At 40.3% G+C, this 12,552-nt stretch overlaps 1 protein-coding gene across 7 annotated transcripts in view; it reads right to left on the bottom strand.

Annotated features, from left to right (window-relative positions):
• Positions 1 to 12,552, bottom strand: part of DOCK5 (dedicator of cytokinesis 5) — an 89,761-nt gene that overhangs the window by 16,276 nt on the left and 60,933 nt on the right. For all 7 annotated transcript variants that reach the window (XR_003256044.1, XR_003256040.1, XR_003256041.1 and 4 more), the window contains 12 exons: positions 10,876 to 10,961; positions 10,150 to 10,306; positions 9,456 to 9,496; positions 9,252 to 9,342; positions 8,208 to 8,327; positions 7,227 to 7,316; positions 6,348 to 6,452; positions 4,378 to 4,519; positions 1,881 to 1,962; positions 1,595 to 1,679; positions 731 to 817; positions 93 to 269 (listed from right to left, as the gene is read on the bottom strand). Coding sequence is in view for 2 of the 7 variants with exons in the window: in XM_026081769.1 (XP_025937554.1) it covers positions 93 to 269; positions 731 to 817; positions 1,595 to 1,679; positions 1,881 to 1,962; positions 4,378 to 4,519; positions 6,348 to 6,452; positions 7,227 to 7,316; positions 8,208 to 8,327; positions 9,252 to 9,342; positions 9,456 to 9,496; positions 10,150 to 10,306; positions 10,876 to 10,961 (1,263 nt within the window). In the remaining 5 variants the exon portion in view is untranslated. The remainder of the gene's footprint in view (positions 1 to 92; positions 270 to 730; positions 818 to 1,594; positions 1,680 to 1,880; positions 1,963 to 4,377; positions 4,520 to 6,347; positions 6,453 to 7,226; positions 7,317 to 8,207; positions 8,328 to 9,251; positions 9,343 to 9,455; positions 9,497 to 10,149; positions 10,307 to 10,875; positions 10,962 to 12,552) is intronic.

Genomic DNA, 12,552 nt, shown 5'->3' with positions numbered 1-12,552 from the left:
ATAAAGCTACAGAGTACACTAAATCTGAGTAACAGTTGAGAATTGAACTCATTTCTCCCATGACTGAGCTACAGATAAATATGAAAAATAACCTTTTCATAGTTGGTATATCCCCCCATGACTGCTGGGTCCACAATCCCATTCAGGAGCATAGAAAGAGGATGTACAGGAAGACTCCGGTCCCAGACATGCTGCTGGACAATGTTGCTAATTTTCTCATTGGTTAGCTCCATGGTTTCTATGGCGTTCTCCAAGGGGCTGATCTCTTCCTGAGAGAAAGAAGAACTGGAATAAACCTTCATTCTCCTCCGCTGAATATTACATTAAGTGGCTCCCACATATGAATGGTAGCCCAATAGTTTCCAGCAGAGGATTTTGGACTCCCTCTGCTGTTTTGCCATTCAGAGAGATAAATGCAAGAATGACCTCACGCCTAACCCTGGAGAAGCAACAGTTTAGGAACTGGCTGCTGACTGTGCGGCGTGTTACAGAAGTAACCACTCCCCCGTGCACGATACAGTCAATGTAGAACTTTATTGCCTGGGGTAGAGCTTCCGCAGAATGGTATAAAAATACAAACATGTCAAGCAAGATACACATTTGCTTTTGTCTAAAGCAGAAGCTATTGGTGTGTCACATCTAACAGTGGAAGAGGTAGTCCTAAATGTTGCAAGACTCTACTCCAGTAAAAATTCGGTGGGCTGAGATCCAGCCCACATGCAGAACTCACCGTTGTAATCTGCTTGACTTCAAACCACTTGAGGATGCCTGGGAATGAATAAGCTGTTGTGTAGGTTGTCCTTTCTATCCACATAGTCTAGTTAGAGAAGAAAAAAATTCCAAGATATGAGGAAAATACTAGTCTTCCAGTTCAATTCTCTCCTGTACTACAGCATGGAACCAGGCTTCCAGCACTAGCAGGCAGGACTGATGCAATGATTTTCACATTTCATTAATTGGGATGGAACTCAGTGTTTTTGGCAGCAAATACCACCTCTATTATTTAGATAGTACCAATAAAGCAACAGTAGGCTGTTCTCCTGTGCGGACCACTACCAGTAGGAGCGTGATTACAACACATTTACCTAGAGCTACATGCATCATGCGCAGCCAGTACATGTAAGCAACAATATGCCTCACAGCAGCAGAAAACATGCTAATATGCTACACCCATGGCTCACTCTCCACTGCAAATCTTAAAAGTTGGCCTAAACTTGAACCTATCCTTCATGGTTAAAGGTTGGCTTTTTTTAAGGACAGCCACAATTCACCAGGCACACAGCTGTACTCTACAGGAAACTGCAGTTAGAGCACACAATATTTATGGCTCCTAGATCAAGGATTTTGAGCATTACAGCTTCAGCTACGGAGTCCCTCAACATACCAGATTGGCTCTGCCTAAAGATTGCAATATAAAGCGCAGCCCATTGCTCCTCCTGCATTTTAATAACCAAATTCCATTGCCACAGGCAGAGAAAAAGAAATTGTGACACTGCTGTTCAAAATGCCACTCATATAATAATAAATAAATACACAGAACAGTTTTCTCATTGCAAACACTCCAGGCAGTTGGAATTAGATGTGAAGGACTCACAGCGAATTCATTCTCTGGATCTTTTTCTCCTTTCCTGAATGGCCGGGAATGGGTGAACTGCTGTACCTCGTTTGCTCTGTAGTAGCTACAAAGAAGAAGAGTAAATAGTGAGTCTTCTCACCTTCCATCCTCCTTGCACTAATGTTCTTTTGTTTCTTTTCAAAAATAAAGAAGTTTAAACTGGACTGTGAAACAAATCTGTAGATGAGAAACAAAGGCACTCTACCTTGTGCCTATGCTACTTGAGAAAAAATATAGAGTAAATGTTGAGGGAAAAGGAAATTACTTTAAGATCTGTTCAGGAACAGGTTTGTCTTTATAGTTAGGTGGCAGGTTCATCACAGGCTTCACTATAAAGCATTGCACATCTGAGCAGTTACGGTTAAGGATGAAAAACTATGAATCCTTTTGGGAAAATAAAGAGAGAGAGAGAGAGAGAGAGAGAGAGAGAGAGAGAGAGAGAGAGAGAGAGAGAGAAATACCCTTCCTGTCTTCATCAAATGTCAAAACTTCTCAACAACTCCCTGTGCTCTTGTCACATTTAAAGAAAAAATAGTCAGTTGCTCATCAGCAATTCCAGGCATTATATTGCTTGTTGTGATTTGTATGCTAGTCATGAATCAAAAGCCCCAAAAGATAAGGGCTCTAGGAATACTTCCAACTACTGACATTCCCTCAGAAGCTTGGGTGTTCCAGATTTCTACTTTGGGGATAGGAAAATAGGATTCTGGACCAGGTTCCATAATGGATTTATCTGTCTCTTCCCCCCTCTAATTATTTGTCTCAGAACCTTCCAGTACAGACAAAGCCTCCCTCCCAGCCCTCGAAGCACAATGAAGCTAGTTGAAGAATGTAGGCTCTTATCAGTAAACATCTATTCCAACTTCAGCTTTTGCTTTTTGTGACCCTTGATAAAAATTCAAGAAAATTTTGTAATAATATCCCCAAGCACAACAGCTTACAAAGTTGTTCCTACAGTATTCATTTTTAAGAACTGTACTGAAGACTTTACAGCAGCAAAAACCCATATGACAGAGTAAAGCATAAACAATTTGATCCAAATTAACAGATTATTTCTGTGAATCACCTGACAGCTTCACTCTGAAACAGCAATGTTTTACTGGCAGGTGGGGTAGCCCCCGTACAGCCTTCAATTCACTGAGGATATTTCTAACATAGTATTTTTAAAGCAAAGGCAAGGTCATTCTGCCCACATTGAAGAGCCAGCTGGATATATGCCAAATCTGAACCCCAAACTACACAGACACATTAGATCAAGCACTGAGCCCAAGCTAAAATACTTTTTCTCTCAAGAGAGCTTATTAGCTTCGGCTTTGGGCCATGCTAAGCATGCTATACAGTTTCTATTTCAGAACTGGTGCAAAACTAGCTAGTTTACGCATCTAGGCATTCCCTAAATGTTGTACAGCTTAATTAATGCCTCCATTACACTTTTATGAAACAACCAAAGCAAACAGGAGACACTGCATTGTAAGAGTGAGGAAACTGATTCCAAGGAGAGAGAAAAAAAAAGTCTAACGAAGGAATTAAAAAAAAAAAAGCAAGAAGTTATTTGGGCACTCAAATTCCTTGTCTTTTCCAGCGGTGTCTGCAAGAGTCAGAAAAGAACCTGTATCAAATCCAAACTATGCAGCTGCTCCCTCTTATAACAGGGCTATGCCAAAGACCCAGAACCAAACACCCCCAAACTTTTGAAAGAGTTCAGATCTGGATCCAAATTTTGCAGTTCAGGTTCATCTTGAGCCAGAAACATTAGAACAAACACAAACAGATGCAAAGGAAGTAGCTGAAACAAAGCAGAAATAGAGAAGGCATTTTTTGACACCAAGTTTGGTCTTGAATGAATTTTAATTTCCTATGTGGATTTAGTGCTTGGCAGGCTCATTGCAAAGGAAGCATCTGGTATCACTGCTTGAGTTGTGCTTTTGTACATAGATTTTTAAGGCCAAAATGGACCATTAGATTCCTTAGTCTGGCCTCTGTAACACAGGCGAGAAGCCCAATAACTTGGTGTTTACTAACATACATCTTCCAGCAGCACATCTGCTATTGACTTGAAGTCACAAAGAGAATCTAAAGTATCTTCATGAGGTTGCACTTGGTCACACTCACAACTAAGAGAGGTCTTAAGCCTAATGGCCTTCTCTACCACATAGCACAGAGAGGGGAAGGAAAAAAAAAAACAAAAACCAAAAAACCACCACACAAAGCGCAAAAAACAACCCCCCCCAAAACCCAGAGATCTATCCTTAGGGCTGTTTACCCATCAACATAAACAAACATATTAAACATATTACACTTCCTAAAAAGCAATCTGGGGGGGGGGGGGGGGGATGAAAGCAGACACTTCATAAATTCTTGTTAACTGCAAGGAAGTAGAAAGAACACCTCCTTCTTCGTATTCCACTTCCACTGTCTGTATTTTACCTCTTTGACCTGGAAATACCAAACTGGATCACACACACAGTGCTGCAGTCAGCACCACCTGCTTGAAAGGAAGGTACAAGAATCCTGTAACCTGTTAAGGTTTCAATCTAACAGCAACTCATTTAAGCCTGACAACATCAAGTTCTCCTTTTACAGTATGTTTCTAAATTCACTATTCCAATAACAGATATTCCTATTTTTATGCTCAGTGTCCGTTTCAAAGACCTCCAGGAGCAATACGTTCCTTGCTTATTGATCTGTTGTTTACTAATTCTCCTATTCAAGGAAGAACAAGGAGGACCAGTGTGCCAAAACATATTAGAACTAAAAGATACACTGTTTAGGAGAAGACTTGATCTCTTCTCCTGGGGGAGCAGTGCTGGTCATCTTCTCAGCACTGGGAAACTGGGTCAATAGCTTCAGGTTGAAGTCTTCCCTTCGTTCGTATTCTTTGCCACGGTAGATAAAAATTTTATTCTGTGGGCAGAAGAAAAGCAGAATTAGCACTAAACAAGGCAATGAGAATGAGCTTTCCAAATATACACAGAGTAGTCTCAGAGGTCTAGTTTACGTCGAAGGTTGTTTCCTAGCTTAAAAGGCAGTTGGAGTAAGTGAGAGAAGAAACACAGGCTGGAGTGACAGAGCAACTCATAGGAGCAAGGCCCTGCAATGGCATCCTCATGTTGTCTTGAAAATTCATTTTTCCCCACAAACAAGTGTTATTGAACATGCTCACACTTTCTGGTGATTTTGCTTTATCCCACTTGCTGCGAACTGTTGTATACTTATCTAGTGCGTATACTGGATACATTTGCTGCTGGTAAGCTGCTGCCATAACTGGTCTGCATACTCTGCTGGCAGTACTGTTTTGGGCCTGTTTTATTTAGGAGTAGGAAACTTCACCACAGTATTTGACACAGATTGCCCCACTGACAGCCAACACGGACACACACAGGCATATTTGGGCATGTGAGATCATGCATTTTCTGGAGGGCACAATTCCCTCCATGCCTCAAGTCACACTAGTGGGCTCTTGATCAGACAGTAAGACAGCTCTGGGGCTCCCTAAACAGGCATCAAAGACACAGCAATTGACTTTTAAAGGACAGAAGGGGGAACTAGGATTAAATAGTCTGACTTCATCCTTGGCACAAGTCATGGTGTGATTGTGATTTTCAGGATGGGCATCATGGAACTTGTGTGTTGTGAGATAATGCACAACCAGAAGCAAAGAATCTCACCTATCCTTTCCTCCTCACCTTCAAGGTCACTGTAAACTCCCCAAACTCACACATTCCATAGATCAAAATTCAGTCAGACATTTGATTTTAAGAGAATGTGTGTCGCAAAAGGTTCTTTAAAGCGGGGAACTGTATGCTCCTTGCCAGTCCACTTCTGATATGACATGGACTGAGGGACCTCTTTATGCACAGAGATTTGAGTTTTACCTCCATTCCATTTCTGGCTCTCTTCAGCTACAGCTAACAAAATGATGAGTTGTGCTGGCAGTTTTGCACCACAGAAATAATGCTAGACCATGGCCAGTTTATTTCACATTGGCCACCAAGCAGTGGTGGTTTCTGAAGGGGCTGGATTCAAACACAAGACCTCGAGGTGAAAACCTTCTATACAATCCAGTTCTGCAGTCCTGTTAACTTTTTTTTTTTTTTTTAATTGAATTTGCGTTCCATTTAAGGCCAGCAGCTTCAAACCACTCCAGTCTGAAAATGTAAATTTTCCTTGATTTTAAATAATAGCTAGGAATATTTTCTAGTATGCTGCACACCGCCCATCTGACTCATGTTGGCTAGATTCTTGTATTACAGCTAGCATACACTCAACAGTGCTTAGCAGTGGTCTCAAACAGGTAACATCTTTGCATTTTAATTGTTCTGCACTGACGTGCATTAATGTTGAAATGATCCACATCCTTAAAAATTAGGTTGATTCAGACTGAAAAGAGATGAGTAAGTTCTTGTTAAGCTAAAGATGTTCTAACAGCAATAATTGCTCTCTGAAAATCACTAATACCTACGGTAGATTCTAAGTCCATATAAGAGCATATTAATCATCTAATAAACCCAACTGCAACACATTGACTTTAGCAAAGCTGGTAATACAAAAAAATTGGTCCCTTAATTGTCTTTCTATATAGGCTGAAACATTTCAAAATGATTAAGGGATTCAGATCTCTGAGTTCAATTCAAAGGAAAAGAAGTTTAGCATCTGAATTTTTGAGGAAGCTCTGAAAATTTATCCATTGGGGCTTCTGGGGAACCTGCGACTCCAGAACTTGAATGCTTACCCGGAGGAAAGAAGGGAAGCCCTGACCATAGTATCCAACAGCAAAGTACTCAGGTTGAGGTCTCATTGCCTTCATGATATTCTCATAAAAAGTAGCTCGTTTTTTCTGAAAAAGAAAGAGGTACCCAGCATTTTCACTTTTGAGTTCTCAGAGACACTGTCCAACTACAGTTCGTATTCACAGTGAAAATTCTTGATCTATTAGTTCTCCTCTATAGAATATTTTTACATGGGTTTTGGAATAGTTCATATTTGTCCTTTTACTTGTTTGGGCCAGAATCAACTTCATTTCCTGGTTTGCAGACATGAGAACAATGCCATGTTTTTTGGGATTCCAGGAAAATATTTAAAACCCTTGACTATTGCACACAAATTAAAAATAAAAATGTTAGGAAGCAGACACAAATGGTGACAAATGTCAGAGAACTGGCAGAAAAAAAACTAGGCAGATGATTCTCATATGAAAGAACATAAAGACCAGCTGGTTACATCTTTAACCTTAAAAGAAAAAAAAAAAAGAAAGAAAAAAGAAAATCAGTACAGAGACCATTTTATAATTCTATGTTTGTACATGAAAGCTTTATCACAGAAATAACAAGGTGAAGAGATATGTGGAGCCTGATAATACAGCATGCAAATGTTAGCTTATTTGATTAACACCAGGACTGCTAAACATCTGCACATGATATTATCATGCTAATAAGGTTAAAAAATACATATTTTAAAAATAGGAATTATGAAAATACTCCTCTAGTTTTAAGCTTAAAAAAAGATAGGGGGGTTATGTTTGCTTGTTCTTAACATGTTTGGAGCTTAACCTGCTCAACAACATTAATGTAAACAGCCAGTAGCCTGCTGAAAACAGAGAAAGAAACCTTACCAGGAGATTTCCAAGTCCCTCGTAATCAAAGACCTTGTTTTCATACATGTCAGCCAACTCCTTGCTTAGTTGAATGGCTTTTTCCCACATCTCCATGGGGGATGAAGAGAGGCAGGTGGGGAAAGCACAAACAAAATAAAAGACTCAGTTAAAAGCATTCATTTATCACAGAAAGATAAGCACTTCAATGCACTGCCAACTTTCCCTTAAGACTCCATGCTATCTATTTCTACTACGATGATCACAGTCGCACAGCTCTTAATCTGTAGATCTCAAAGTGATTTATAAAGCAGGGTTACTATTGCTACTCCTGATAGAGAAAACTGAGGCACAAAGAGATGGAAGGACACGCCTAAACAGCAAAACAGAGAAGCCTCCTACACTAATACTTCAGCTCCTGTGTCACACTTCCTCAGGTTTGTTGCATTTAGCTTTTTCTCCTGCCACAGACAACTTCTCATAAAAGGAAAAGATCTGTCTCTTGTAACAGCCCCTTACAGTCAAATTCTCTTCTCAGCATATGCTCCAAAGAACAGCCACCTCAACAAACCTTCCCTTCCATGGCCTCCACACTCACAAGCAGTGAGCAAGAAGAGAAGAATCCAAAGTGCAACTAACACAAACTTCAGTATCAGCCAGGCAAGCCACATTTATTGCCATACTCTGCAAAAGCCATTGCCCAGGGAAAAACAAACAAAAAACAACACAAAAAAAAATCTATAGTTTTCTGATCTACTCAGTATCTTGAACGGGATTTTACAGATGCTCTTTGACTAACACAGGAATAAAAAGCTTCAATCATCTAAGACAAACAGACACTCTGCTTGTGCTAGAACTCTGATCTTTTTTAAGAAGTCAAGCCTAAAGCATCAGACCTGTTGCGGAATCATGCTTGCTTTTCCCTCAAATCCAACTTCTACTAGCTACATTCACCAAGCTAAGTATTTACCAGTGAACCAAAGGAACACTGAAGGGACTCACTTTGCCTCTGTCAAAGAAAGAGATAATTTCTTGGTAGAGTTTTTCCTTGAGTTCCTGTTGTGAGTAGACATAGTAGCTGTCCCTCTGCAGCAGATGAGCAGCACATGGCTTCTCAGACCACTAGAATATAGGAAAACAGGTAAAGTTAAAGGAACTGGAATGTTTTAGGTAAACAAATCCTACAGTGGCTAGACCCACCTTCTGTATGGATGTTCTCAAGACAAATCCAGCATCAATACAAAGGGAAATCAAGGTGATTTTAGCAGTGATATAAGTCGAGTTGGCTGACTAATACAAACTAGGAATGCACACACAAACACTGTATCTCAGCTGCATGGCTAGTAAAGAGTAGCCAGTAAACAGTAATTTCTTATATCACACCAGCCAGCAGCTCAGAAAAAACATCTGATTATGCCCTTCTGCTACACATATCAGTGGTCAGAAAGGTTTTTCTGCATGCAAAAGTTCATATTAAGCAACTTAAAATTCATCTGAACTTGTATAATTGGTTTGTAATCACATTTAAAAATCACATTAAAATTGTAATACAAGTTTTGTTGTATCTGCAAAATTGGTATGGTTTTGGCTTAAGACGTTATCATCAACTGAGACACTGTAACTGAATGGGCATGCTCTACTAATCTGTGGTAGATGTGAAGTAAGAGATTGACTTAAATACAAATTAAGATGGCATAAGCTAATGCATTTTTACAACGCAAATTGCTCACACAGAAGTGGAAGAAACCGTAATACGACCCTGAAGATGGGTCCCTCACAGTTCACAAAGCATGTGATAAACTGATGCTAGTAATGTCACAGGGATTTTTTTTGTGGCTTTTGTTTGTTGTTGTTTTTTTTTCTCTCATCCGTTTAGCTGCTGTGTAATTTCTAAAATTATGAAGCTCCTTAATGACCACTAGAACCTACATTATGCAAAGCCACACAACAGCAGAGAAGAATGAATTGTTTAGTTTTGAGCTGTTTGCATTTAATTTAAAACCCATACACCGACAGTAGAAACAGAAATTGCCTCTAATGTATTACCTGGAGCAGCTCTGCATGGAGGAGGAGAGTGTATGCTGCCTCAGTGAAGTTCTCGCAGTCTGTGTGCAGGTCCCGGAGTTTGTAGAGATACCTAAATAAACGAAAAGCAAATTGTTATTTCATATGAAGGATTCCTGTAACAGTGTACAGGACACCAGGGGAAATAAAGGCTTGTACACAGGTCTGTGGAGGGAGCCATCTTACCTGATATAAATATCCTCTCGTTTCTTCTCCTTATAAAAATTCTGCCAAGAACAGGAAAAGGTAAGTCAAACTGATGTAAACCACCATGGATTCACATAATCATCTCTAGAAAAGTAACTTAGGCATCACTCAGATATTGCAATGATCTTCACTATCGTTTTGCTCACTTAAATGCATATATCCCTGTAACCAACCCTTTGGTATAAGGTGGTTTTATTATCCCCTCTAGAGAAGGGATTAAGTCAAAGAGAGGAAGTGATTGTCCAAGGTTACACAGATTTTCTGTAGTGGAACAGGGACTTAAATCCACATTTCCCAAATTATCAGCTAGACATCTTTCCTGCCTGTATTTCAGGACCTTGGATTAAACAAACACCAGCCACATGATTTGATTTTGGAATGTACATCTTTCAAAGGTTTATAGCTGTTGATAGCTGGCAGCCTGATTTGGGCCCAACATTAACCAGAAGAGGCATGAAGAATCACTTAAAATCCTGAAATTTTCCTTTAGTCAGCTCTTATTCAATAGCTTCCTTCCTGGAGCTACACAAAGATTATTTTTCAGTGAAGTATTTTGCAAGGCAAACTGAGTCCACCATATTCATTCTGGTGCGCCTGGTCTGCCCCAGGATTGCACCACACAAAGTTAGGTCAGTAAAGAAGCACCCACATCCAAATCCAACCTTCCCCATACCAGCACATTGACAGTGCAGCTCATGCGGTTCTCCTTGCTTTCATCATGCATAATCGTCCTGTAGTCCAGCAGATTTTCCAGCAAGCTGCTGACCAGCAAAGTAAACACTTCTCCAGAACCAGACAGGTATTTATGCTTCCGACAGTGCTCCAGGAGACTGCAAGAATATCCAGAGAGAGCAAGAGAGAGAGAAAGGAATACCTGGTTAAAGTTCTGAGTGGTGGTAAATAGAACTTCAGTATAAGTTATCCAAACAGTCACTCAACTAAGAGTCAAACACATTCCAAGAATAGACTCCCACAGTGCCGAACAGAACACAGTACCCACAGGCCTGACATACCCAAGTTAGGCAGGTCCAAAGGTCAAAGCTTGCCTTGTCAGTCAAAAGCCTGGGCTTTGCTTTTAGTGCTAAAACAAGGCTCTGATTTTGGTTTAGCCTCCAAGCCTGTTGTTCCCAAGCTTTTCTACTCACAATCCCCTTGCCAGCTTGGCACCTTCTTCTAGGCTTACATCCCCAAGCTTAGAATTATTATGTAAATTGCTGCTCTAGCATAAAAGTATTATTTTAAGGCAGTAAGTCTCAGTGTACCTGCTTAGCATCAAGATTGCTGTCAACTGCACTGTCTCCCTGCTCACTGGACTAATGAATTAGGGTTTCTTTGCATTAGAAAAAAGCCAATTAAGGTGGAAACATGAAAGAGCCTCCATGCTTGTCACAAAACTTACAGTTTCTCCAGCAAAATCTTGTACTGTTCATCCCCTCGGCCACCCTCCACTTCCTGGTCCAGCTTGGTTATCAGCTCGTTTTCAAACTGAAAAGACAAGAAAACATGTCAAATGGACATTAACTCTCAAGAGCATGACTGGAACATTAGTCATGCTTGTGGCTAGTGCTTCTGAACTGCCCACCCCGCCATCACACACTGGTTTTACAAGCCAAGCTAGAGAATGTTTTCACTACTGGAGCAGAATAAAAATGGTAGGAAGTCAATATAACAAGAATGGGGCAAACAAATGAGCCCTCTCCCATCTTACAGTCACTGGAAGTTGATGCTCTGGTGCAGTGTTTCTCCTTCTACCCCATCCACTAGCAATTCAGTTTTGCTAGAATGGAGAAGCATCTGTAATGACCAGCCTACAGATGATAATAGTCATTCACTCACCCTAAAGAAACTTAACTACTACCATCAGTTAAAGGTAAGTCACAGTTCTCTGACCAAAATAAATAGTTGTGGCTGTTAATTAAAGCACTTCTCATGCTACGATAAAGTGAGTGCCATGTGATTATACGTGTCTAGCCATGGAGACATGCTCTGTTATGTGCAAGCACATCAAGTACAAGTCATTTATAATTCAGTTACCAAGATTTAAATATTCACGTTCCAAAATATCAAGGACACTATAGCCAGTATATAAATATTACTGGAATGGAAAATCCATGTCACACATCCTGTTTCCTTCTACTGATTCCAGAAGCCCCTGGGACCCCGGGGCCAACAGTGCCAAAGACTGACGACCCCAGGGGAAGAAAGACCCCACATGCACACTGAAGTTAGGGTTTAAGCTGGTGCAAGTATGGTGCTTAGGGAAACACACGTCACATTTGACAACAGTCTGAAATGCCAAGGTGGCTGCCTCTTGGATGAATGGCTCCTACCCATCTCCAGGGAGAAGACTGTCTACAGCATAACTGGAGTGTCCCCTGTCTGCCAGCTGAGATGTTAATGTCTAATATCCCTAGAGGAAAGCTGGAAGAAAAGTCCTTAGAAACTGCAGTGAAAACTTAACATAAGGGCAAAAGAGAATCCTCTATTTCTTCCTTCTTTACTAGTGTTTTCTCAGTAGCAATAACAGCAACTTCCAGAGGAATTAGCACAGGGTTGGAAGTCAGGGACCCAGGTTCTGTTCCCAACTCTATCCTTTGACTTGTCTAGCCCCCAGCAAATCATTTCTGTCCTCTGTATCTCCATTACATAATGAGGGCATCAATATCCACAAGTGTGTTGTGAAATTTAAGTTAATGAGAAATTAGTCAGTATGTAAATAGCTATGTGGTGTTATTATAATTCAAGTTGGACACTTGACTGTCCAGCAGTTTTCTTTACAGTAACTTACATATACAGCCAAAAATCTGCCTAAGGGGAATTTATATTGTTATTATAAATGTAAATAGTAGACACTACTTTGTAGAGTATCCTTTCAGGGTCTCAAAATTGCTTCACAATTTAGATGTGGGTATTTACACATCTGCAAATGCATAATGCCTTGAAAACAAAGATGTTCATTGAATCACCCAAAGTCATGCAAGGGTACAGTCAGGGACAGAACTGAGGAGTCCTGCTCTTAGTCCTCCACTTCAATTATTACATCAAACTGCTTGTCAGTAACTTCCCAAAGTGTTTG

Source organism: Apteryx rowi, unplaced genomic scaffold, assembly GCF_003343035.1.
Source record: "Apteryx rowi isolate R43461 unplaced genomic scaffold, aptRow1 scaffold_56, whole genome shotgun sequence".
NCBI classification, from domain to species: Eukaryota; Metazoa; Chordata; class Aves; order Apterygiformes; family Apterygidae; genus Apteryx; species Apteryx rowi.
This window is presented reverse-complemented; position numbering and strand designations above follow the sequence as displayed.